This window comes from Paralichthys olivaceus, chromosome 5, assembly GCF_024713975.1.
Source record: "Paralichthys olivaceus isolate ysfri-2021 chromosome 5, ASM2471397v2, whole genome shotgun sequence".
Lineage (NCBI taxonomy): Eukaryota > Metazoa > Chordata > Actinopteri > Pleuronectiformes > Paralichthyidae > Paralichthys > Paralichthys olivaceus.
Window position 1 is genome coordinate 3,796,725 of NC_091097.1, and position 25,323 is coordinate 3,822,047.

At 41.0% G+C, this 25,323-nt stretch overlaps 1 protein-coding gene across 1 annotated transcript; it reads right to left on the reverse strand.

Annotated features, from left to right (window-relative positions):
* Positions 1 to 3,881: 3,881 nt before the first annotated feature.
* On the reverse strand, positions 3,882 to 25,096 carry rab40c (RAB40c, member RAS oncogene family). Its single transcript, XM_020094611.2, has 6 exons — positions 23,746 to 25,096; positions 13,836 to 13,896; positions 10,674 to 10,734; positions 10,450 to 10,527; positions 8,237 to 8,459; positions 3,882 to 7,915 (listed from the first exon to the last, which is right to left on the reverse strand). The coding sequence occupies exons 1-6, from the start codon at positions 23,885 to 23,887 to the stop codon at positions 7,641 to 7,643; spliced, it is 840 nt and encodes a 279-aa protein (XP_019950170.1). The 5' UTR covers positions 23,888 to 25,096; the 3' UTR covers positions 3,882 to 7,640.
* Between the last annotated feature and the right edge of the window lie 227 nt (positions 25,097 to 25,323).

The following is a 25,323-nucleotide window of genomic DNA, read 5'->3' on the forward strand; positions in this document are numbered from 1 at the left end:
AACACTTTAAACTCTAATTTAGTCATCAGAGGAAAACTAAGACTGACTTTACTGCTTCAGGTCTTTGACCCTGAAGTTACCTGATGTCTGTAAAAATAAAACCTCTTAACGAGGTGATTGACACTTGTTGTTGAATAACGACACCAGCCAGACTTTATGCATCACAAGCCATTTATTCACTGAATCAGCAGACTGGTACAGGTCTGAGCAGCAAAGCTCCACTGTGAACTAACTGTAATACTGGAGTTTCACCACAGGGTGGAGTAGTGGAACAAACACCCTGGAACATCCCCCTTCCTGTAGTCAGATACCAAACCTAGAATAGCATTATAAAAGAACAGGGATCTCTGAAGAATGTTCAGACTAAACCATTGGCTGGTCTACTGAACTCAGGACTGGTATTTATACATAACGACAATTACTTTAGCAGTAACGTGGCTGTTGCTTAAGATAGATAGATAGATAGATTACTTTATTCATCCCCAAAGGGAAATTAGGTCGTCATAGCAGTTCGGTATTTGGATACAATAAAAATAAAATAGAATAAGATACTGTAGGTAGAATAAAAAAAAAAAAAAAACACAGAATAGGAGAAGGGCACTTAAAAAACACAAGATAAATAGGTAGATAAGGTTCAGTGGCAAGATGATGATAATAGTACTGATGATATGATGGTAATATTACTGTTTCTAAACAGTATATAATAATAGTACAGTATATATAGTATATCATATAACACATAATAATAATATATAATAACAATAATATATATATACAATTACTGTTTATATGCACAATTACTGTTGCAAACAAAAGTCATGTGCTGTTCTAATGTTTGCAGTGTGAATGTGAATGTATCCTGGGCCACATCTGAAGCCCCTTCTGCTCAGCTGACGTCCTCTGAGCTGCTGCACTTTCACTATGAATAACCTCTGCATGACTCTGAGGTGTCATTTACAGATTGTGGCTTTTATTCATATTGAAATACTTTAGATTCACATTGGGAGCAGGTCCTCTCAATGGAGGCCGTCATGTTGGTTTTTAAATGAGCCCAGACTGGACCTGCTAAACACTTTTAAATTTGAATCTTGATAAAGTAGCTCTGATGTCACATTGTTCATTTGAAAATCTGGTCAGTTGGTGTCATCACCTTGACAACCACAGGCATGTTGTGCATCTTTCATCTGCTGCAGATTAGAGTAAGACGTGTTTTCACGAGCTCTGTCTGTGCTTTCTGAAAGTTTGGAGAAATATCGGATCAGCTTAGTTCATATTATTCTCTGACTGAGAGGAAATGGACCATGCAGCGCCAGTGGAGAAAGACAAGCTTCTCTGAAGGTTTGCAGCCGAGAAGCGTCTCCCCCTCAGCAGTGGATCCTGCACCTAGAGTCAGGATCAACAGGATTACCTGGGACCTCCCCTATTCAAAGGTAACTTTTTATTATCTACTTTATACTTTATTCACTTTACTTTACTATTTATTATTTACTATAAGTCTAAGAGAGAAATTTAAGTATAAAGAATTTAAAAAGTTTTCGCTGTATATTGACGACAGCAATTTATTTTCTTGTTACAGAAACAAAACACTGATTGGTATTTATCTAACGATGTTGATTTTCTTGTATTCTTGTCAAATTACGGACGTCACCCCTCATTGAGTACATCTGTGGCCAGGGTCCAGAGGAGGAGATGGAACCTCCCCAATTAACCCTCAACACCAGCTCAACATATTAACTAAAGCATTGTATTTTTTTGTGCCAAAAAAACATTTAGATCTATTGACACAAACAATGTCCATTTGCATTATGGGAAATTTTGGCTGTAGAATTCTTGCAGCTTCTCCCTCAGTCTCAGATGCCTCGCATCACATCAGTCTTTTATTTTTTCCCTTTCATGAATCCCAAAATTACTGAACTGCAACACTTATAAAGATCTTCTGACCATCTCATATTTGATGAATTATACTTTGTAAAACAAATGGTAAATGGTCTGTATTTATATAGAGCTTTTCTAGTTTTTATGACCGCCCAATACAGTCATTCACATTCATGTACTCCTCATAGGTGTATGAGCAGCACAGCCGTGAGGAGCAGTTTGGGGTTCAGTAACTTGCCCAGGGACACTTCAGCATGTGGATTGAGTAAGACTGGGATCAAACCGTTGAGTCTCTCTTTAGGGGCAACCTGCTCTACCCCTGAACCACGGCCGCTGCCAACAAAAAAACAAGCCCAGGAACTCACAGTAAACAGATGTCTGGTTTATTCACTTGATCTGCTGTAGATTCAGAAAGTGTTCAGACCCAGTTACTTTATCGTGTTGCATTATAGTTTACATTAAAAAGAAATGCGTTTTTTCCCCTTCAATCTACACTAAATAGCCCATAAATGTAACTAGATGCAAGTAGAAGAGAACATATATTAAACATTTTAAATAATTAAATCTCTAACTTACAAAAGTATTCACTTTGCTCCCAGTTTGATTGAATTATCTTCGAGATGAGTCTGTACTTTAATGGACTGAACTGAGTAAAACAGTTTTTACTTCTGAATCTGGAACCGCTTCTTCATCAAATCAATCCCACTTCAGAGCCCAGCTTCTGTTCCAGCTAAACCTTCACCAGCAAACTACAGAGCACAGTCATCAGCCATGTTTTTCATTTCCAACTGCGCTGTACATATGAACATATTATATGTATGTATGATTTCCTGTTGAACCAAAACAGTGCATCACGGACCTGCTATAGAAATCCTCTCCCCCCACACGGCTGTGGTGAATCCATCATATCATTTTCTGGCCTCAAGGTCCTGGGAGCGATGACCCTCTGGCCCCTGAAGAGCACGCCATCTTGCTCACTCATTTCACGTCTGATGGCCCATTACTCTCTGATGTCTATGGGGGTGTCATCCATGCATTACAGCCTCCTAGCAGGTGACATTCAGTTAATCCTCCAGCTGATTTACTGCAGTCACACTGCTCCTTCTGAAGGCTACAGATCATTTCATGTCTGCATGGTGCATCTAGTGTTCTCTGAGGCATGAGTTTTTGCATCTGGGGGGGTTGGACGTGTCTACGACCGCTCTGACCTTGTCTGTGTCGGCTTTGAGGCCCTCTGCCGACAGGACACGGCCGTGAACACGAACCTCTCGGACCCTGAACTGCAGCTTCTTCAGGCTGAGCCGCACTTCTCTGCACTTGTCCATCAAAGCAGTGAGGTTTGCATCATGGTCACAGATGGCCACCTCCTCCATGTCTCCGCAGCCCACGATCAGTAAGACACCACTCGGCTTCAAGCCAGACAGAAGCTCATGCTGCTCTCTCTGATACAACTGTGGTGTAACAGCGAGTTTCAGCAAGTGCTTTCGGCCCCACAGAGTCCAAAACATTGTCATCAGGCACTTTCACTTACTGGCTCATTGGTTATTTTAAGAAGCCAAGTACCGCAACACAAACACAGTGTTTCAGTGTAGCTGTACAAACTAGTCTTTAGCTCTAATGTGGGCAAGCATGAGTCATGTTTAGTATTACACTCTAATTGTGTCTCAATGAGGGTGAGTGTGAGTGTGTGTGTGTGTGTGTGTGTGTGTGTGTGTGTGTGTGTGGTCTTCTCAAAATACACCACATTAAGCCCTTTGGGCAAATTTCAAACTGCAGTTAACCATGTCCTGTAACAGAATCACAGACAGAGGTCCATTCATATTTTATATAATATAGTGCAGCAGATATTAAGACAGTGATGTTAAGCTTGTATGTTGTGTAAATGTTAACATAGTGTGTATTTTATTCATTTTTGTCTGTTTTCTAGTTATGTGGATGTTTTGCTATTGCTCGTCGATCCTAAAAAATATAAAAATCTGTGAAATGATTCAAATAATCAGCAGACATTTTGACTCCAACATTCAATAGTTTTATTGTGAAAAAGTCTCTTCATACCATCGCCTTGAAACTGTACAATCAATAATTTAAAAAAAGGAAAACGTTCAGGTTAGTGTTTGAAGAAACTGTCTCTCTTTCACTCTCTCACACAAACACACGCATACACACACACACACACACACACACTTCAGATTACTCAGCAGCTTTAGCCAAAAACAAGAATAGTGTTTTACGGGTGTTTGTCATCATCAAAACAGTGCTCCTTTATACAAACATGCCCAACAGAGGGAGTCCTGAATCAATCTCCCATAATCCTCTGCAAACATTTCCATTATTTGAAAAAAGAAAACAAAAAGAAGGAAACTCAGCTCAGGAGAAAGTATGATCGACAAACAGTGAGGAAGTTCACACGAGAGCAACAGAAGACGTGGAAGCAAAGGTTGTGTCGTCACAGAACACAAAGAAACTGGATGAACTACATAACATCATCATCACACCCATTGATGGTTAATATGCTCTGTGAGGCGGCAGCAGGAGCAGCAATGATCAGTGGGAAATCTTGGCAACAAGCACGAGTTGAATTTACTTTTCGGCTCATTTAACAGAATCTTAAAATGCTGGTGAGGAAGAAACCGTCAACACAATGTGTGTGTTGGCTGTTTTATCCTTTAATCAGGAGATACACAGGGACTGTAGCAGCAGATGGAGAGTCCACCAACTCTACACACTGAAAGTGAACAGACACTGACCCTGACCTGTAGGGGGCAGTGTCAGTAAACACAGGTTAGAACTGAGAACCTGATCCAGAAACACGACAGAGAACGGATGCTGAGAAGAACCAAGAAGAAACCGGAGTGAGCAGAGCATCTTCCCATGAGGAGGATGAAATAGTAGCGAGGAGAGACAGAGCGGTTGGGGGTTGGGTGCTAATGAAAGCCTACAGAGATCTGTAAAAAAAAAAAAAAAGCATCTATTATTCAGCAGCTATGAATCATGGGACAGCGTGTGGAGGCAGCGGGGCAGATCAGAGGGAAAGACGCGCAGCAGTCTGTCTCATGGGAAATCTAGACACAGCACTGTGATGGTTCAAAAGCCGAAGACTCGGAAGAGCTCACGTGTTCGAGCTCATTTCAACACAATGCGGTGGTTTGATCATGAAAGAGGAAAGTGAAGAAAAGATGAAAACCCTCTCGGTTAAGAAGCTGAAACTGAAGAATGTCAGTGACTATCAACAGCATTTCACCATGTGACGAGGAATGTTCACTGTCATGGAAAGTAAAAAACAACTGCACGCTGATATAATCTGAAACCACTGATTGTAAATAAAGATGGACGACGTGTCCCCACATCCTCCAGAAACTATCACGGATACAAACGCTGCCATCTTGTGCCAGTGATGTCATTCGGAGCCAGAGTGTGCGCAGAAACGATCGGGGGATGGAAACACTGTATAGAGCTATTTTATCTGTAGATCAGTTGATTACCTTTTCATGATTATATGATTTAACTGTAAAGTAGGTTTGCTGTTTCTGAAAAATCTGTTAAGATGCAGTTTTAAATTCTATAAAACAGAGAAAAAGAGCAGACACATCACAATGTCCTGGATTTTTCCTTAAAATGAATCAATTATTAACGTGTTGACAGTTATTTTGAAACTGACTGCCTCATGAATTTATTTGAATAAGAATTTCAGCTCTCGTTCACTATGTTCTAATATTTAAATGATTATATAACTGTCTGCACACTCAATCATTTATAAGAATCGTGATGGGTTGAGTGTATTTGTGTATGTGTGTGTGTGTGTGCATGTTTTTTTGAAACACAAATAGCAGGAGTCCTGAAAAACTCCACAGGGATAGAAGGATGACGCATGAGTCTAGTAAAATGTTTGTGAGGTGTTTTAAAGATTTAATTTTTGAGTCCGAACCAAAGGGCTCTGAGCTGACGGGGGAGGGAGACAAACTAACACACACACACACACACGTTGGTTTCAGTCTTTTCATGATTCTTCAACAATAAGAAAAACAAATATTTCCTCTTCTCTGTTTTGTTTGTCCTTTGTGGAATTTTTTCAATTGGCATTGAGTTAAAACTGAAATTCATAAAAGATGTAAAGAAATTAAATAGGCCACTTTTTTTTTTTTTTTTAAATGCAGTGGTTTCCACAGCAACAAACTTCAGTGAATCCCCTGTGGAAGTAGACTGTGTAAACCACAGAGTGATATTTAAAACCAAAATCTGCTCCACTCGTTAAAAATACATGTGTTGTGTTTAAAACTGACTCGAAAGCTCTGGCAAGTAAAGTGAGACTCAAGTCACACGCACACATCTGGACCTGAGACCTGGTTCGGGTATTGTCGCGTTTGACAACCTCAGCTTCAACTTCAACACCAGACGGGAGCGCTCACTCAACTTGTCGCCAAGATTTCACTTCAGCAAGTGTTGATTATAGAACACACAAATGTTTTAAACTCCAAAGCACAGTGAGTGTTCAGACCATAGACTGTGCATAAAGATGGACGACGCTCCACTTCCTCCCACTATTCAGCCAAATATCTTGGAGGCTAACGCTGCCATCTTGCCCTTTTGACATCATTTAGAGTCAGAGTCAATGATCGTGGGGTGGTGCCACGAGTTCCCTCTAATACAGAGGATCGACCATTGTCAATCATGACGTCTTTTTATGGATGGCCTATGCTGCAGCATGCCACCAGGGGGCGATCAACAAGATGTGGCTTCACTTTTGTGATTGGTTTGTGAGCTGAAATTTTGAAGTTTGGCATTACGGTTTTTCGGAAGCAGAGGTGACCATATCTAGAGGAGTTGGGGGTGGAGCCTGACTGCTAGCTTGTGTACACTGCATGCCCAGCAACACCTGCGACTTGCACCCATTGGACGGTACTAGCTGTCAATCACGGGGTATCCATGCCTGAAATATGGTGCAAATGGGAACATAATTTACAAAAAAAAGATCAGCATGCTGTACTGAAGAAGACTTGAAACTAGAGATCGAGAGCAACACTACTACTTTACTGATATAATACATTAAGTGAGAAGTAGGCTCATATATAAATTGACATCTTTGTTGCCCTCTTCTGGTCATTTGAGAGAATACAGGTTTCAGGCACTTGACCATTGGCTTCGCTCTGTGGAACTGGAGTCTTCGTCCATTTCTACTTCAACAGTCTATGGTTCAATCAGTAGTGGACTGATAAAGAACTGGATACTAGTGTCTGGATCGTTAGCTTATTGGCCAATAAAACTGCAAATGAACGGAGGTGTGGAGATAAAAAGGTGGAATTATAAGCAGACAGACAGAGGCAAGAAATAAATGTGCAAGAATAAAGAGTTGATATCGAGGTGAAGTCTGTGATACAGAGACATGGCGAGTGGCGTGCATCATGTAGAGTAACTAAACAAGAGTAGGTGAGGCATTTCTGTACACGTAGTTAACACTCAAGCAGGTGGAAGTGGATCTGGAGTCTTTTCTCTCTTTTTATGATTTGGATAAAGTGAGAATCAGGTCAGGAGAGACCAGTCAGTTTGTAGTCGTCCTCCTCTGATATCCTGAGGAATCATTCCAGCTTCTCCACCTGGACCAACTCATGAAGGTGGGAGGTGGTGATCATTCATCCCTTTATGCATCATTGCTGCTCTTCATCTTCAGGGTTGTGCTCTTTCCGTCCAACTTACATCACTCTGAACATCCATCTCCTGATCCCATTCATTCGTTGCCTTTTCTAAAGACCCCTCGGTGAAGCTGTGAATTAGGAGATTTTACAGTTGTTGCGGGTGCAGTTCTGCGGGGGGCTCTGCGGTGGACGGATGGACTTGGAGCGCTTCAGGCTGTTGCCTTTAGAGCCGCCGGCTGGGTTGGCCAGAGAGTAAGAGCGTCCATGCATCATGACGGCGTTCATGCCGTTGGCCATGGAGAAGGATTTGAGGTGGGACTTAATGGCAACAGGCAGCGGGAGCTTGTCGATGAGGTGGACTGGGGTGCATGACACAATGGCTCGGCAGCAGAGGTCCTGGAGGCTGAAGACTGCAGGGAGGCGCAAAGAGGAAGGGTTAAAAATGACAATGACAAAAACTCCAAAGCACAGACGACATACCTAATACTGAGTCTTAATAGGGAATTACTCTTAATTACTTCCACTGAGGAGGTTGTTTTCCAACCTGCTCGTTTGTTTGCTTGAAAGAAAGATTACACACACTTCCTCCACGTTTACCGGTCTTTATAAATCCAACATACAGTTGCTTTTTAACCTTCTTCATGTTGTTAAGCTCCCATTTATCAAACTGAACACTTCTGCAGATCTTCACATTATGTACTTCCACACCCGCAGCTCCCCCATCGTCTCACCTCTGTTGGGCTTCCAGAACTTCTCCATGCCGTGCCTCATGAGGACGATACGAGATAGCTCTGTGAAGGACTCGATGACGTTGAAGTTGCACAGAGGGCTCACCTCGAAGAACGTCATGCCGTTCTTCTCGGCATATGCCCTGGCCTGCTCAGTGGGAACTTGCCGTTTGAAGGCCAGATGTAGCCGGTTGCCGACGAGGATCCGAGGCACACCTGGTGCATGCTGGGAGGGAAAAAAGAAGAAAGGAGTCACCAATATATATATAACAATTAAAATCTATTCTTTTATTTTGTTAGTGAATTACTGTATTACTTTTTTGGAAATTATTAAAATTCAAGTTCAGTGATGTTATATTCACACAAAGTGACCAGCAGGAGGCTTGTTATGAACAACCTCGAGGTAGCAGTGTGCATTTTCCTCTGTCACTTCAGCTCAGGTCTCATTCTCATCTGCTCTGACAAACCTAATGAATCATAATGGCAGCGAGAGGCCAGCCAGCTCTCCTGCTTCCCTCCTCCTGACAGTCACCACTCCGAGAGTGTAGACTGGCCTTTATCAGGAGGTGGGCCTTAAAGGAACAGGAGCTAAAACCTAGTGTTTTAGACAGAGGCTGAAAAGAGGAGCTGCAGCAAAGTCATACATTGAATATTAGAGCATCTAAATATTTGCAAGTAATAACCCAGAGTGGAGGTGGTCAGGAGTGGAGCAGGAAAGGCTGAACTGAAACATACATTCCACAGGACAAAAATAACCCCCCCAACACACACACACAGTGGATATCCTCTTTGTTTCTCAGTAAGCAGGAAGGACATGCTGTGTGCGCACACACACACACACACACTCTCTCACACACACACACACACACACAGACAGACAGACACACACAGACAGACACACACACACAGACACACACAGACACACCCACACCCACACACACAACCACACCCACACACACACAGCTTGTGTGTCTTCAGCTAAATCTCTAGATCGTGTATCAACTCGGTTTGAAAACAAGATAACATCATTTCCGTGACCTCTGCAGGATTGTGAGATCAAGTCTGATTGTTGCAGAATTTAGTAGAATAATGTAAATAACACATTAAAAATGTAATAAAATAAAGTACCAACTTGCACAAAACGCAAACAAAATTCGGATTTCTGGTGGGATTAAAAAATGATTTACTAATCTTACTTAAAAGAAAGGATACAAGATTTGTATTTACTATTAAGGTGGTCAGAAACATTTGAGCTGAGCTACTTTTAAAATCCAAACTCATCAACAACTGAATGAGACGAAAACAAAGTGCAGAGTTCAGACCTCCAGCCTTCAGTTGGCCTAACTGTGTGGAGGTTCCACTGTTGTTTCATTTGATTGGTGCATGTTTTTTCCTTACAAATGTAACTTTATTACTGATACTGATACAATACATTCCCATTCGATTCATCACCTTCTAGAGGACAACCCTAAACTTCAGGTGCAAAACACTGCTGGACTCAAGTGAGTCTTATGGTCTCACACAGACCTTAAATGAAGAAGGACAAACTAACAAGATCACACTCTGGTGGCTGGCTGTAATAAACTGCTTTCTGTAATTTCAGGTAGAGCTTATAACAACGATCAATCTTCAAGAGTTCGTGTTTCTGATAGGTTTGGTTTTAATGAGTTATTTGATGATATGAAAACAAACTGAGACGTCATTATTGACAGCTGAGACTGGCTAGCGCTTGGTCGAACATGTGTATGGGGTGAACCTTGATCCTGCGGCTCCACAACATGATGACTACTGAACTGACTCCAAATTATGTCAATGGTACAAGATGGCAGCGCAAGTATCTGACATATTTAAGCTTCATTTTAGTACAACAGGACAAAGTAGGAAGCATCTTCAATCTGTATTTACAGTATATGCTTTCAGCTCATGAATGCATTATAACACTTATATACTTGTTATATTATGCAGTTTTATATATATGTCTCTACCATAAACCCACCCTGCCTTTTGGGCTGGGTTTAATGATCTGAATGATTTGATATCAAGTCATAAAATCCTGACATGGTTCTTTTATGGCCTTTCCAATGGATGCATGGAGCATTAACCCCATTGTTCTGGTGACTCATATGAAGATCTGGCAACATGAGAGCAAAAAGGATTGTGGGAGCCGCTCCACTGAAGACGCCACCAACCCTAACAAACGGCGTCCATCCACCCACCTCATCAATCTCTCTGATCCACCTGTCGATGCCATCAAACGACCACCGGTTGGTGATGTCATACACCAGCAGGATCCCCTAAAGACAGAGCGATGCACACAAAAGGTAAGTGGATCAGCCTTTTCCTGAAGGATGTTCGATAAATATGGTCAGCAAATAACCCTTGTGTTGTAAAGCGTAGACTACATGCTCAGGTGGAACAGAGTGCAGTTGTGTTCTCTTACCTGAGCCCCGCGGGAATAAGAGCGGAAAATGGTACAGAACCTCCCCTGTCCTGAGGTGTCCCTGAAGATACAAAGAAAGATTAACAGTCAATTCACATCTGTTGAGTAACCAGGAAATGTAAGTCTTTTTCAACTCTAAAACTTGAAAAGGTAAGTGGACAAAAAAAGGTTTTCAGCAGTGATTGAACCCAAATGTGTTGACTGAGAGGAGCAGACAACTGAACACCACAAGGCCAGCATTGACCCGAAAACATCCCCTTGGCCCTGCCCCTTTTGTGCATGGCCATGAAGGGGCAGTGTTGTCCTACTTCTCTATGTGATGTAGAGGTAGTGTCCAGTGTTCCCCGTGTGTGCACCGTGCACCGAGCAGGACTTGAACCCAAATATTTTTCAAAACATTTTGTCAGAACCTGGCCCGGCATGTCTGGACCCCATGGGTCCTGTCCCTTGGCTCAGGTTTAGCATCCACAGATGCTGAGCTGAGGGTTCACCTGCAGATCTGTGTTTACAGTGACGTGCTGCTACAGCTCAGACAACTCTGTGCACCTTCCTTTTCTTTCCCCCTCAATCTTGACTTTCACTGAATATGTAACTGCATTCCATGTGTCCTATTTTGTGGTATATTATGACCACTGCTGACACTACAAAATATATTTTTTACAGTTTGAGTCTGGTGCTGCGCTGGCTTTTTCGATTTCTGTGATTTCTGTGTGTGCACGAGGCTCTGCAGTCTCTGCCCTTTTATGGGCATTGGGGGGCGTTTACCTGCGCTTAGGAAAAACTGACCCACGCTGTCAACTTACGAACACATGGCATTCATTAATATAAGAACACAGATGTGAACAATTCTGCAGTTTAAGAAAGCGTCATAAATCGGACATAGTTTTCTCAGGAAACTTTAGAACAAATTTAAGAAAATAATTGGTTAAAGAGGCACATTATTATCTCTGTGTGACTGTCACAAAGAAGCAATGATGTTCATATTTATTTACTCTTTCACCTAATATTATGAAGCTAGCAGTACCTTAACATAACAGATCATTTAGGTAATGCCTAGTTCACACTACAAGCCCCAGATAAAGCCAAATTGGCATTGGATCGACAGGAGCTATGCGTAAACTCCTTAAAGACGCAATATGAGTTTCATTGACACATTGCCTCCTCTGACTGCATTTCTAGCAGCTACATATCTAGACAAATCTGCGACAACCGCAGCCAGTCAGAGTGGACCAAACATACTAGTCAGGGGTTTCTCCTGGTGAAAGACTGTAGTGTATCACTCCTTATCACCCATCAGTCTCTTACTTCTGTTGTGACTAATGCATTCTGTTCAACATTTCTGTGCCAACAGAGAAAACACATATCACATGACTATTCACGTACACTGGTCGTGTGTGTGCTGCTGCATAGAAGAAGTAGATTGTGTACTTTGTAGTTGCACAGAATACTATGAACGTTGAACAGTGATGGTAACACTAACCTCTATGGCTCCGAGTAATACGCACCAGGCTTTGGATATACGGAGGCATTCATTGTTTTTGAAAATCTATTTTTAATTCTTCAGGTTTTTAGTTTCTCCTTTGCCTCCTCAGACAGACTGAGAGGAGTCATGAGACAGAAATGGAAAGGATGTTAAGTACAGAACACGAAGAAGGGGTAGAGTGTGAGTGAGATGAAAAGAAGACCGTAAATAACACAGACATGGAGGAGAGGAGAAAAGACTGATGCAGCAAAAATAAAGGCACTCCTGCATCACAGGGCTGCTGTAGAACTATCCTCTCCGTGGGGAAGAAGAGGCGTTGGTTCTCCCCTGAGGAGCTGAATTCCTTGGCCTACTTCCACCAAACAGGTCTCTAGCACTGTAGAGTCTGAACTAATGATTACACGCATCTGCTGCATCTCTACTGATCCAAGATTCTTTGTGAGGTGCAGTACAATATGCAATGTGCTAAGATTTTCACCCACTGGCAGTAAAATACAGTATGTGCACCTCAAAGCTGGATATATTTTATTTTTCTGTATACCAATGTTAGGTTCAGCTGGGTGCTATGCAACATTAAAAACTTCATTAAGTAATCCCTGTGGTCAGAATACGTTTTTATGTTTAACGGATCAAATGTGCTTTAAAATGCAGCTTTTTACATTCAGTGTGAGAATGTAAAATATAATTTATCATCTCTACATTAATTCAGGATTGTGATGTGTGTATATCTTAAATAGTTTTATACATGTTCAAATTGCTCTGTGTTTGTGTGCAGATTGCAACACACAGTTGTCAGCAACCACAATTATGCAATTATGTGGAAAGTGTGGATGATACAGTGAAACTGTGTTTAGTAGTTTGGAACCACAAAATGCAACTTGTTTAGTTCGCACCTTCAGACTTTTCAGTTTAGGCCGAAGAAAAATACAAAGGTGTGAAAGGTGACTCGGGCATAATAATGTTAAAATGATTGCATGATAAGGGCGCTTATTTCAACTAGTGTGAAATGCTGCACATGAAGTTCATGATGCTGCTAGAAAAAAAACCTAATGATATTACAGTGGCAACCAAATGAAACTGTTCATTCAGTTTCTCTATTGAAACAGGAAGGCTACTGCCTGACCGACTGACAAACCGCCAACATCAGGCACACGCTCTTCTTCAAACCAGTCAAAGTCAAGTATGAGAGGTGTGGAAATCTTTTGGTTCTCAGATGCATTGCGATGCGGACTCTGAAGACTCTGCATCGTTGAAACTCTCATTGTTTTAGCAATGCATAATTATGACCATACACTGTTGCTTCAGGATCAGGACAGACGCTCATTAAAGATCTGGTCCTGTGTGGGAGTCTCTGTTGGAGTCTGTTTCCTCCTCCTCTGCGCTCACTTTATACTTTAACAATAAACACCATCACTGACCACAGGTTATGAAGACACATACAGGACTGATGTTTACTTTGTGCTAGTTTGATTCTCTCTAGAGTTTATCGGACACGTGCTGTAATGTGATGCACAAAGTCTAAACTGAATGAATGTCAAATCAGTGTGGAGAGCACCGACCACTGTCATAGACTTACTGTTGGAGTCTGATTTCTGTATTATTTTGAAAATCACGGCACAATTGTAATAACACTAACAGTCGAGTGACGGGTTATTTGATCAGGGGTGATGTTTCCTTACCAGAGCTCCAGCTTCACTCTTCTCCCGTCCAGGAGAATGGTGGTGGTTTTATAGTCGATACCTAAAGAGAGGGGGAGAGAGAGAGAGGAAGAGAGAGAAGGGCATCAGACAAGTAGATGCATCAGGAGGGTCAACATCAATCAAGGTTATTATACTGCAGTGAAACACAAGCTGCTGCTCGACACCTTCTTCTAACCAACAACAGCTTTAACGTTATTATAAATCTCTTGTTGACTTGTTTTCACCAAAGAAAACTATGAGGTTCCTTTCCATTCAGTCATAAAGGTACTTTTTTTAATTTGTTGATGGATATTGTTCCATTATCAACACAGCATTAACCAACACTTTCAGAGCAGACAGAGTTCCGGCTTGGCCCTCTCCCGTTCATCCTCTACATCCTCCCCCTCGGAAATATCGTGCCACGTCATGGTCTCCATTTCCACTGCTGTATCCATATCCACCAAATCAATCACTGCCACAACTCACTCCATTGTAACTTTTTCCACCTGTCCCTCAGTGCATTCAATACAAAATCCTCGCCCATAAAGCCCTCCACAACCAGGTTCCGTTTTTTGATGTTTTTATCTTTAGTGTGTCTTTCTTTTAATTTCTACAGAAAGTGTGTTTGAGTTTCCTGAAAGGCGCTATACAAAAAAACCCAACATTTTATTTATATTGTTATTATTATTATTGTTACCATGCAGTGAACATAACACATACACTGAAATAAACTTGATAATTAGCGTCACGTGGATCATATTTACTGTAGAAGCTTCAGGATGTCGGTTTACAGCCTCAGGTAATTCACTCATCTCTCTGTTTATGTCATCTCTGAAAAACCTGTCTGACTTCTTTAACTGTCGCTCTGCTGCTGCACTCCTGAACATGTTCATCTCATGTTCCCTTTTACTAAAGCTGCTTTCAGACATGCACTGAACCCCGGAGTACCTCAGGGCATTCTCCTGAGAGGCTGTATGTGTGAACGCAAATGTCTAGCTTTTCTAGCACACCCCAAAAAAGGAATACAAATATTTCTGGATGAAAAAGCGGTGCCAAACATGGTGTCGACAAAGATGTCAACAAACACACAGTGGAATTAATACAATACATCCTGCCTCTGCCTGTTGCTCCACCCCTGACCTGAACACTCCAGAGATTTCTGTATTGTTTTGTGTGTGAGCGGGAAAAATTCTCCGCTACATTGTTTATGTGTGAAAGGCAACCTCCGGAGAAAGTCCGGACCCAGTTCTGTGGACATCCTCTGGAGTTCACGATTGAAACCAGATTATAAGCCACAGAGGAGAGAGACAGCAGGAAGTAGACAAGCATTTCATCAGGCCATGGATTGTCGGCAGGGCTATGACCAAACCTCTTGTATGACACAAGTTAAAATGATGCACTGGTTACAAACCAAAATGTATGTTACTGTGTATCAATTCATACCGATAGTGTTTGGTTTATATGCAACCTAAAAGTTGTGTTTGTGTAATAAGTGACAGAATTATAACCTGAAATTGAATGTACTGTATATTAACCCGCTGAAATGTTCTTAATCTGCATGATCCTGTTAAAATCCATAGTTTGATCTTTCATTCTTTTTCAGCCGAGAGTCAAGGTCTAGGTCTTCTACCTCATCATGTATCATGACATGGTGAAAAATACGTTGATAATGATTATTATATCAGCTTTTATTGTCCTTACAGTCTCAACAAACTCTTGCACCAACACTGACCGGAAATATAGTATACTAACTGGAAACAGTAAGGAAGAGTCATGAATGATTGCACCAGCCTCCGGGAGTTAGCGGCTGCTGGCTAACAACATTAGCAATATCCTATTTTCCAGGCAACATTAAACTGCAGCAGAGCTGAAGTGCTGAGCTCAGGCAGGTCTAATTGAATTGGAGTAAGTGCAGGGCTTCGTAGCAAGTGCTTCCTTTCTTCTCGTTACCACGACTCACTTAGATTTCCCAGAGAATCAATAGCTGCTCTCATGTCTTAGCTGAAAACTGCTGCGTCGGTTCTGCAAGTCTGAATTTGTTTGCTCTCTCTCAAAGCTATGTTATGCTTGTATGTTGAGACTGTCGGAGAGGCACTGATTTAAAAGCACAAAGCAAATTGTAAGTCTGAGAAATCTGTCCCTTTATTTGTCAAACCAAATAAAGGGACACTTATATCAGTATGAATTATATTACAACATATTTGACTGAGGACAAATCTACATCATCACATTGTTCAACATTATTTAGCCATTCTAGAAAGGTTTCCCATAATTTATCACTTTTCCTAAGCTTCTGAGCTCCTCTTGCCTCTCGATTTTTTGGAGTAAAATTAGCCAATGACTTTGTTCTCAAAGAACTGAATAGTACAATTTATTAATACTACCATATTTTTAATTAGTGTTACAGAATACCTTTATATTTTTAACATTAGCTTAACATTTTTAAATAAGACACAAGTCGTCCGTCTCGTTCCAATATAATGATTTTGTCTTTGTTACATAACTGGAAACAATAAGACAACACCGGTTGTCATAGATATATCAGGTTCTCCATTACTATTTTATTCGTCCTTCCATGAATTCTATCATGCTCCTATAAAGATGTGAAACATTTCCAAATATAATTTACCAACCTGTCAAGGTGGATGATGTAAAACTATAGAAGGAACATTGATGCATCTATGTTGGCAAAGCGACCGTTAATTCTTTTACCAATTCAGTTTTTGACATAGAATTTGACTTCAACCTCTGTCTATCGTTATGAAATATAATGACTGATCTTCATTTAGATGAGAAAGAATGCAGAATATTGATTATAATATTTTGCAAAGAGATTTGGAAAAATGAATTTCAACTTTTAAGATGTTTTTGGATCAAGTATCAGAGTTTTTGTCATTACAGGGTTTAACTTTGGAGATAAATGACTGTGGATTTATCTTTCAAGACCTTTGGTCAACATTATTTTCTTCCTTGGAAAACTTCTCTAGAGTTGATGAGTAATAGACATGGACACTTTATCTGAGGACTAAAGTAAATCATAAACTATGGACTCATTATTGCTAAATTTACAGTCATTTATATTTCTGTCACTCCTTTTATTTTTTTGCTTTTATTGTATGTTTATTTATATTATATTATTATCATGAACACACTACCTGGGTGCATGGGGGTGGATGGAGGGGATGGGTTGTACGAATGGCTCAGTGTACTTATAAGCTTGTGACCGGTTTACCCATTGATGCTGGTTATTGTAAAAGAAAGCAGAGACGAGTTTAAAGTGCCCCACTCATAACATATCCATGTCACAATTATTTATAACAATCATTTAAAGGACGGTTGTTCATGTTATATGCTCAGACAACCCATCAATAAATCATTGTTGTATTTTTTTAACACTCAAACATCACTATCTCTAGAAAGATACTGAATTTATGAAGCTGTAAAAGTAAAAACAAAAATTGTGAAGTGGAATGCCATCAAAATATCTCATCTCATTAGATTTGAACTAATTATAACTGTGCAATATAAATGTTCTATCTGTGCAGTGTAAATATTATATATAATCATGTTACACTGTATATAATCTGTTTTATTGTATTGTATATATTGTTTCTTTTTGTAATATTTCCTTTATATTGTTTGTTCACTTAATTTAATTTACTGATGATTTTATTTGTACTGTTCCATTTGCTCCTGTAACATAGCTAATTTTCCCACAGTGGGACTAATAAAGAATCATATCTTATCCAATAGCAAAAAACACTGAAACAGAAATCCTGGAAACAATGATGACAGTCTGTAGCAGAGCCCTGCGAGGGACTGTTTTCTTCATCCCGCTCCCGCTGAATTTCTGACCATTGCCGTCCGCATCCGCAACGTGTGTTACACTCCCACCCCAGCAAAACTCTGAGAATTTATGCCTGCACAATAATAGAGATGCATTGATTTTATAGGCTATTAATAAAGAGATTCATGGGGTAGTTTGTTTCGTTTCCCTGGCCTGCATGTCTTTTGACGCACTGGTCGCGAATAGCGCTCCTTCAAAAGCAGCTTACTTTGACTGGGGAGAACAGAGCAGCCGGATTTGTGTCCGTTGTAGACTAGTATTTTCCCGATCCCGCAGTGTTTTTTTAGCCGCCCGTTCCCGCCCACAGCAAAGTTTAAACTGCCCGCTCCCGCGAGATTTGCGTCCCAATGAAGCCCTTTAGTCTGTAGCTGAAATAACAGCTTTTAACTGAGCTAAATGAAACCATATAGTCTAATACAGAGCATAAAACTGTGGACTGTGTATCACGTGGGAACACTGGAGCAAAACCCAGAATAGCAAAGGCTAATGTAAATGTGTGTTGTAACCACTGACTATAAAACATCCCCAGGGTGTAAATCACATGTGAAGGTTGTGAAGACAGAAAAGAAAACAGGGAAGAAACGAAAAGAGAGAGAGAGAGAAACAGTGAGTCAAGTGCAGAAAATGTGATTAGACAGCAGTGAGGCTGCACTTCTGTTTAAGCTCTGTGGTAACACCGAAGAGTCTGTGTGTCAGTATGAGCATCTTTCAAAAGGCTAACAACAGCTTCAGCTTTTTATTTACCTACATATATATTCTACCACCCGCATGTTATCTCTGAGCTGCGTCCGGCACTAACTGTTTATGGATAGGCAGCCATCAAACAGCCAGACCACTGCCATGGAGAAACAATGGACTGCCCTCCCTGTCAACCCCTGGGGAATATTCCATTGTTAGTGTGAGCTGAATAAAAAAAAAACCCGTAACTAGCAGCTGCACTGAATAAGTGTCTCCTGCATGTTAATTGTCTTCATCAACCGAATGTGAAATTCAAAACCATCTAAAACTTGAATCCTGAAATCAAATCAGATGTACCGCTGCCTCTCTGAGAAATCCTGAAGTGTTGTATATTCTGACTATGACTTCAAACAGATGAGAGAACAAAGAGAAAAAAAAATGAATCCAATAATCAAAAAGAATGTCACTCAGATGAGTGCATACCTCAGCCAAGGCCACAGTCCGCTTATTAAACCACATTTAAATTCATTAGATACAGATTTTTATTTTGGATCTGCACCTAATTTTACACATGTCCTATCTCGCAATGTTAAGCTGCTTTGAGACTTACACTGAACTCTGGAGATTCTCCGCACGCGGCCAATATGATACTTTCACAGAATTATCAGCAGTGTTCATGTTTGCTGGTATAATATTTTACAGAATAACAATGCAGAAGAGATGTCCATTTATGTTCAGATTTTACATTAGCAATTATTTGCAGTTTCTTAATTCAAGTTCTATATATTTTTGTTTAATTCAGAGTTATTTCCAATAAAGGTTATGCATTAACTGTAAAATATAAAACCCCAATTTCATTTCTTTGTCATAAGGGTTTGATAATGACATCTTAAGAATGAATGGAATCTTTTTAGATACATATATTGACTGATTGGTATCTGTAATTATGAAATAATGAAAAGTCCAATAGTCTGTATTGGTCAGAATCTATACAGAACCACCCAGAAAGTCAACTCAACAAGGTCACACATAAAAACAACAGCATCCTGCAGTGCCACAGACTTCTTCTGGAGAGAGAGTGTATGGTCCATTAGTAACAACTGATAACAAACTTCTAATCAACACACAAACGCTGATCACAGAGGAGAACATTTTAACAGATCGATCCCTCCAACAGTCAGCGAGAGAGAGAGATCACAGCCTGAGGACAATACCATCCAATCCAGTTCTTCTGGCCTGATTTTCTCCTGCTAAAATATTTATGTTCCTTACAAGAATCGCCATGTTAACGTCTCTTTGCAAGAGGGGGGAGAATCAATATGGAGCTCCTCTCTGTATAAGCATCTCAGCAGGAATCTCCTTTAGATGCATTAATGAAGCTTTATTAAGGATTTTGATCTCACCCGCATGAATAAGGACAGCTTCCTCTCATAGAAGCTGACGATAGCACTGATGTCAGGTGAATTTTAAACAATATCGCTTATATGTTGGACAGGGCTGTAGACTGCAGAGAGGTATGCTATTATAGTTTAAGGCTGCAAAATAAAATGAAATGTGTTATCACACAATACTAACGCTGTTTGCAGGCATACACTGTGACTCAACCCCCCCTTTATTTCCTTTTGTTCCTCTATATTACTTGTTCTTTCTCCATCACCCCAACCGGTCCTGGCAGAGGCCGTCCACACTGAGCCCGGTTCTGCCGGAGGTTTCTTCCACCTGGGAGTTTTTCTTCCCTGCTGTTGCTCATGCTTGCTCGGTGTGGAACAAGTTGGATTTTGTGTTTCTTAAGATCTTGGACTTTGTGCAGCACCCTGAGACAACTGTTTGTTGTGATACTGTGCTATATAATTAAATTTGATTGATTGATAGTAAATTACTGGAACATTGAGACTGGACATTTTCTGTAGTCTTCCTTTCACAACTAAACAACACAGCAGGAGATTGTTCAGGGGCATGTACCATGAAGCAGGATTTGCTTATCAGGGTAACTTCAGGTTTAATTCAGAGTTTTCAGTCTTAAAAAGCTCAGTAACTTCTTATCTGGGTTAATCACCATGGCAAATCATGCTGAACAGCTACTTGCTCCAGATCAGGTTAAGTTTGAGATAAGAGATCAACCCATATAAAAGCACTGCCCACTGACCAATAAATTCCTCTGAAACATGTCATCAGTGTTCTTTGAGGATCTAGAGGAGCTTGGTGTGCAATCTGTTAGAGGGTCTACTTTCGCCTTCTGCAATGAGTATCTTCATCTGAGGGAATGATAAACCTTTGTCTCCTGCTGGAACCGTATATAACCAACCCGACACATAGGAGCAATGCACTCACAGTACCACAGACCGAATGCACTGCCCTACGTTTCTTTGCTTGTGGGAGTTACTTGTCCACTCTCAGTGATACATGGTGTTTATTTTCTATTTGCTCCCAAATGTGCTTGAACCCACCAGGGATGCACCAGAAAGAATAATAAAACTACATACACACAATGAGAATACATGTGATTAATGCCATACAAACAAAATCATAGTCAGATATGCTCTTGTCCTAATGATTGGACAGACTATAAAAACATTTACATTTTTTTGCCAGCTGTCCTTCCTGCATTTGGCAACTGTAACCGTGTTTCTTTCAGCCTGGATAATGTTTGGTGTTTGTACTCCTTGTATTTTCTCTAATATAAAAGTTAGGGCCTTGTTGGTGAAATATACAGCTCTACTGCCAGTACAATTCTCCATGTCGTTTATTGGTCATTTGCAGTAAACACTGCTCCTTTTATATGCACGCACTCATATTTAAATGAGAGAAACCTGGGTTGACTTATGATTTGATAATCAACAGTGTGACTGCTTAGCCTCATTGCCTTAGTTAGGTTAACCTGGATAACAGAACGATATCCTGGGTATGTTGAACTTGCTTGGTACTACAGGCCCATGGTCAGGTGCATTCACAACAACAGGAAAATGTCCAGTACATTCAGGCGTGGGGTGGAGCCTGGGTAGAGCATGCAGGACACAACAGATAAATCCTGCTGTGGAAAGCACAGTTTTTTTTACAGCACTCTAACACTGGCATCAGCCCCTATCACCAAAAGATTTACAAGTTCAAGTTTCATCGTCTTTTCATTTTGACATCTTCGTGTGTATGGCTACTGTTCCTCATCCTAAGATATTTTGATTCCTCCAGTTTCACGTCCATCAAAACCCACTCACTTGCTGTGAATTTTCCTGACGTTTTCCTGCTACGTTCTCAAATGGGCTTACTCAGACATTTTCCGCACATTTTACTTGGGGGCTGGCGGGAAAAGTTGTAGAAATATCTGGAGCAACTGACTCAGAAAATTGTGTTCTCACGTATAGCCCCTCTAAAGGATTTCGAGAAAATGTCTAGACTACAGTGCATGTCTATAAGCAGTTTAAGATTTGCAGCAACGAAGAGAATATCATACAATGTTATCCATTGTGTTTAAAAAATAATCGAGACAATATAAAAACAGATAATTGAATTATCTATACAAGTAATGATCATTTCCATTATATATTAATCTGGAATCCGATCAGAATTCCCTTATTCCAGGAAAAGATTAATCCACAAATCTATCTAATACTTCCAGAAACCTCTGTCTGTATGTGCAACGCATATCTCAAGAACCATTAATCTCATCTGCTTCACACTAGGCAAGTGTATTGTTAAGAGCTGAAAGAAGAGATACATTCCATCAAGCATCAAATCCTCATGTTTGAATAGCTGGAAGTAGAGAATGTCACATATTTGGGCTGCAATAAGAACTTCAGCATTTAATGGTTTATAACAATAGACACTTCCACCACAGTAAAGTGTGCGAGGCCAATCACCATTTTTGGTAATAATTTACTGCGTCTCTCAATCACATTTAAATGGTGCAAACAAATGTAATGGGGATGTCTACACACGTAACCTGATGGAGGGTCTTCACACTGCTGCTAAATGCCAAAAAGCAGGATTCATTAGGTACCATAAGTGCTGGTGTAAACCAGTCACTCTGCTGACTACTGTGTTTTTCAAGAACAGTTGCTGTCATTCCTCAGGGGATGTGACGCTTAATCTATATCTGAAAAACTGAACAGATTATCAGGGAATCATCTGCAGCAGCATCTCTGGCGAGGTCGGTTTTCTGGAGCGAGTACCTCAGCAGTAACCAAGCATCTGATTTCCTCACGTCAGTGGTTTACAGGGAAGAAGAGGGTCTAATGAGGCTGAATGCATGTGATGGTTGCACTCTCTTCTCTTTGTCCTGCTGTTCACCTCATTACCGTTTCTAAACAAACTCAATCTATTAGTGTCATCAGAGTGACTCCAGTGACACAGGATTCTTTCATAAAATCTGTGAGCATAGACAGAGTAGCCCTGTGCTATTAAAGGACCATACTAGAGTTTTTGCGAGTTAAATCCAAATCCAAAACTAAAATTTAAAGTTGACTACTTCCCTTTTTCTTATCAAACTGGAATTACCACACTCCAGTTGGATGCCTCCGCCATCCAGTGCAAATTCTGTTCACATAATTTTCAAAGTTCACTGTGACCTTTACCTTTGACCACCAAATTCTAATCAGGTCATTCTTCAGTCCAAGTGAATGTTTGTATCAGATTTGAAGGAATTCCCCGAAGGTGTTCTTAAGATATCATGTTCTCGAGAAAACATAATGCCTCCAACCACTGGCTGCTGGAGATAAGGTACAACAGTAATGTAATTTGGCCAGGAGCATTAAGGGATACACTATTTCTTACATGGTGTTCCTGAGCACACCTACTCAAAAATAACAAACACAGCAGACTCAGAAACTATCATCTAATTCAGTTTGCCTCTGTAATACTCAAATCTAAACATTTCTTATGAGTCTGGCAGCAAATTTGATGAGTAGCCAAAATACATGTGTATATATCTAAATACCAAGGCATATTGCAAAAGTTGAGTTAACACCATTTACTTTTTACAACTGAACATGGTTAAAGCCGATTAGAGAAAACGGTGGAACCACCATCATACAGGAGAAGTTGTAGACTTAAAAATATTCACTGTGTACAATGTAGGTGTTAAACCTATTGTTTTGCTTTTTCAGACTGAGGCCATAAAACGCATTGTTTAGTAGGTGACTAAGCAACAACAACTGTCTGACTCACTCTCATGAGAATGGTCTGTGTGTGTGTATGTATGTGTGAATGTGTTTTTTAAAAAGGTCATTGTGCATTGTCCTCAGTCAACGCTGTACAATCCAACTACTATGTTCAGGACATTTGTACTGAGCCAGCATTATGCAATCTGAAAAGCTCATCATCATCATCATCACTGCATGCAGGCAAAACTGAACCAGCAGGTCCCAGTCAGCTGGGTCAGGAGTGACTCACCACTGCTATAAGCATATGGGGACTCGGCCGATCCATCTTGCAGGCTGTCCAGGATCTCTCCTTTTCCCACATCGCTGTCTCCAACCAGAAGGAACTTAAGCAGGTAGTCGTAGCTTTTCACCGGGCTTCCCTGGCTGCCCATGTCTCACATCTGAGACCAGGGCCGAAGGAGGCTGAAGATGAGCAACAGGGTTAACAGCTCTACCCCTCCTTGTGTGTTGTCCCTCTGAAGTGATCCAAAACAAAGATTGTGTCTGTTGTACCACTAGTTGCTGAATGGAGGTCCTCCAGTTTCCAGTCCTTTTCTTGCCTGTTTACTTTATGTCTTCCAAGTTGTGTGCGAGTGGGTAATTTTCAAACTCAAACCACAGTCTCACAGAATAACAAGGTGGATGCCAGAAGTGTGGTTCTGAGACAAAACATTCCTACTGCTCAAGTTGAAGATGAGAAATGTGTTGGTTTGGTCAAACTCACTGAAAAAAAAACTAAACAAGTGAAAACAACTAGGACTGTGCTAAGGTCTGACAGCTATATAAATTATATAACCACAACCAAAGCCAAAAGGTCCTTATCTTAATGAGATTAAAATCTATTAAAGATCAAAAGCACAGACAAGCTAAGTATAACTTGAGCTCTATCCGGACAGGATGACTCTCTTAGAGAAAAACATGCTTATTGTCTAAAATAGAATTAATAATTAACTGGGAGGCAATTAATGGTTATTGTCTTTTAAGATGAAATGTCTCTGCTGAGATGTCTCTCCTTGTTCACAGATAACTACCGTCCCAGGACAGTATTATTCTCTCTTTTGTTCCTGTTTCACAGGAGCTTTCTGCTTCACCTCGCAGGGAACAACAGGCTAGCACTGTCAGAGAGCTAGCTGGCTAGTTTAGCTATAATCACTGCTGCTAACGTAAACAACCACGTGTAAAAGCAGTAAATCTCTGACGACACGTTATCTGCCGGTGCACACTGCGGTGAGCTCCCCGCTCGAACAAGACTCCACCATCAGATAAAACACTCGGTATTTCACAGTAAGCTAAATGCTAACCAGGCTAGCGCAGCCCGTAGCTCAACTTCAGCCGACGTCTGTGTGATTTCAGGCCCACTCGTCTTTTCTTCAGTCCGGGGACAAAGATTCCTGTAACTTCGCTGCGTTACGTCCAGAAAAATGCCATCCTCCGCGGGGAGATTAAAATCCCGGGGCGTTTCTACGTCCAGTCCGAATCTGTGTGCGTGCGTTCACCGATCTCAGTCCGTGCGTTTTTCCACTTTTCTCCATGATCGCGGACCTCAGGGAGCTGCGCTGCTCCGCGGTGCAACAACACTGACTCCGCAGCTGACAGATCCGCTGATCCGCCACCGCGCAGCTGTCTGTGGCCCCGCCCCGCACACCCAAAAAAACCCGCCTCTCCCGCGATACGATTGGACGCCGACTCCGCTCTGACGTGCACGGCGGATGTGAGTGGCTGCGCAGCACGTCCGTCACAGTTGGCTGTCAACAACTCGCAGATGGTGAGAGGAAATGTGGACAACAGAAGTGATTGATTTGTCTCAGAGGATGGACTGGCACGGATG

What these genes read in the sequence shown, in the direction of transcription:
- rab40c (XM_020094611.2), bottom strand. Translation starts at nt 23,887, where the DNA reads ATGGGCAGCCAGGGAAGCCCGGTGAAAAGCTACGACTACCTGCTTAAG. An exon ending in CCCATATGCTTATAGCAGTG is followed by an intron (nt 13,897 to 23,745) that starts GTGAGTCACTCC and finishes CCCTCTCTTTAG; the next exon opens with GTATCGACTATAAAACCACC. An exon ending in GTTCTGGAAGCCCAACAGAG is followed by an intron (nt 7,916 to 8,236) that starts GTGAGACGATGG and finishes GCCTCCCTGCAG; the next exon opens with TCTTCAGCCTCCAGGACCTC.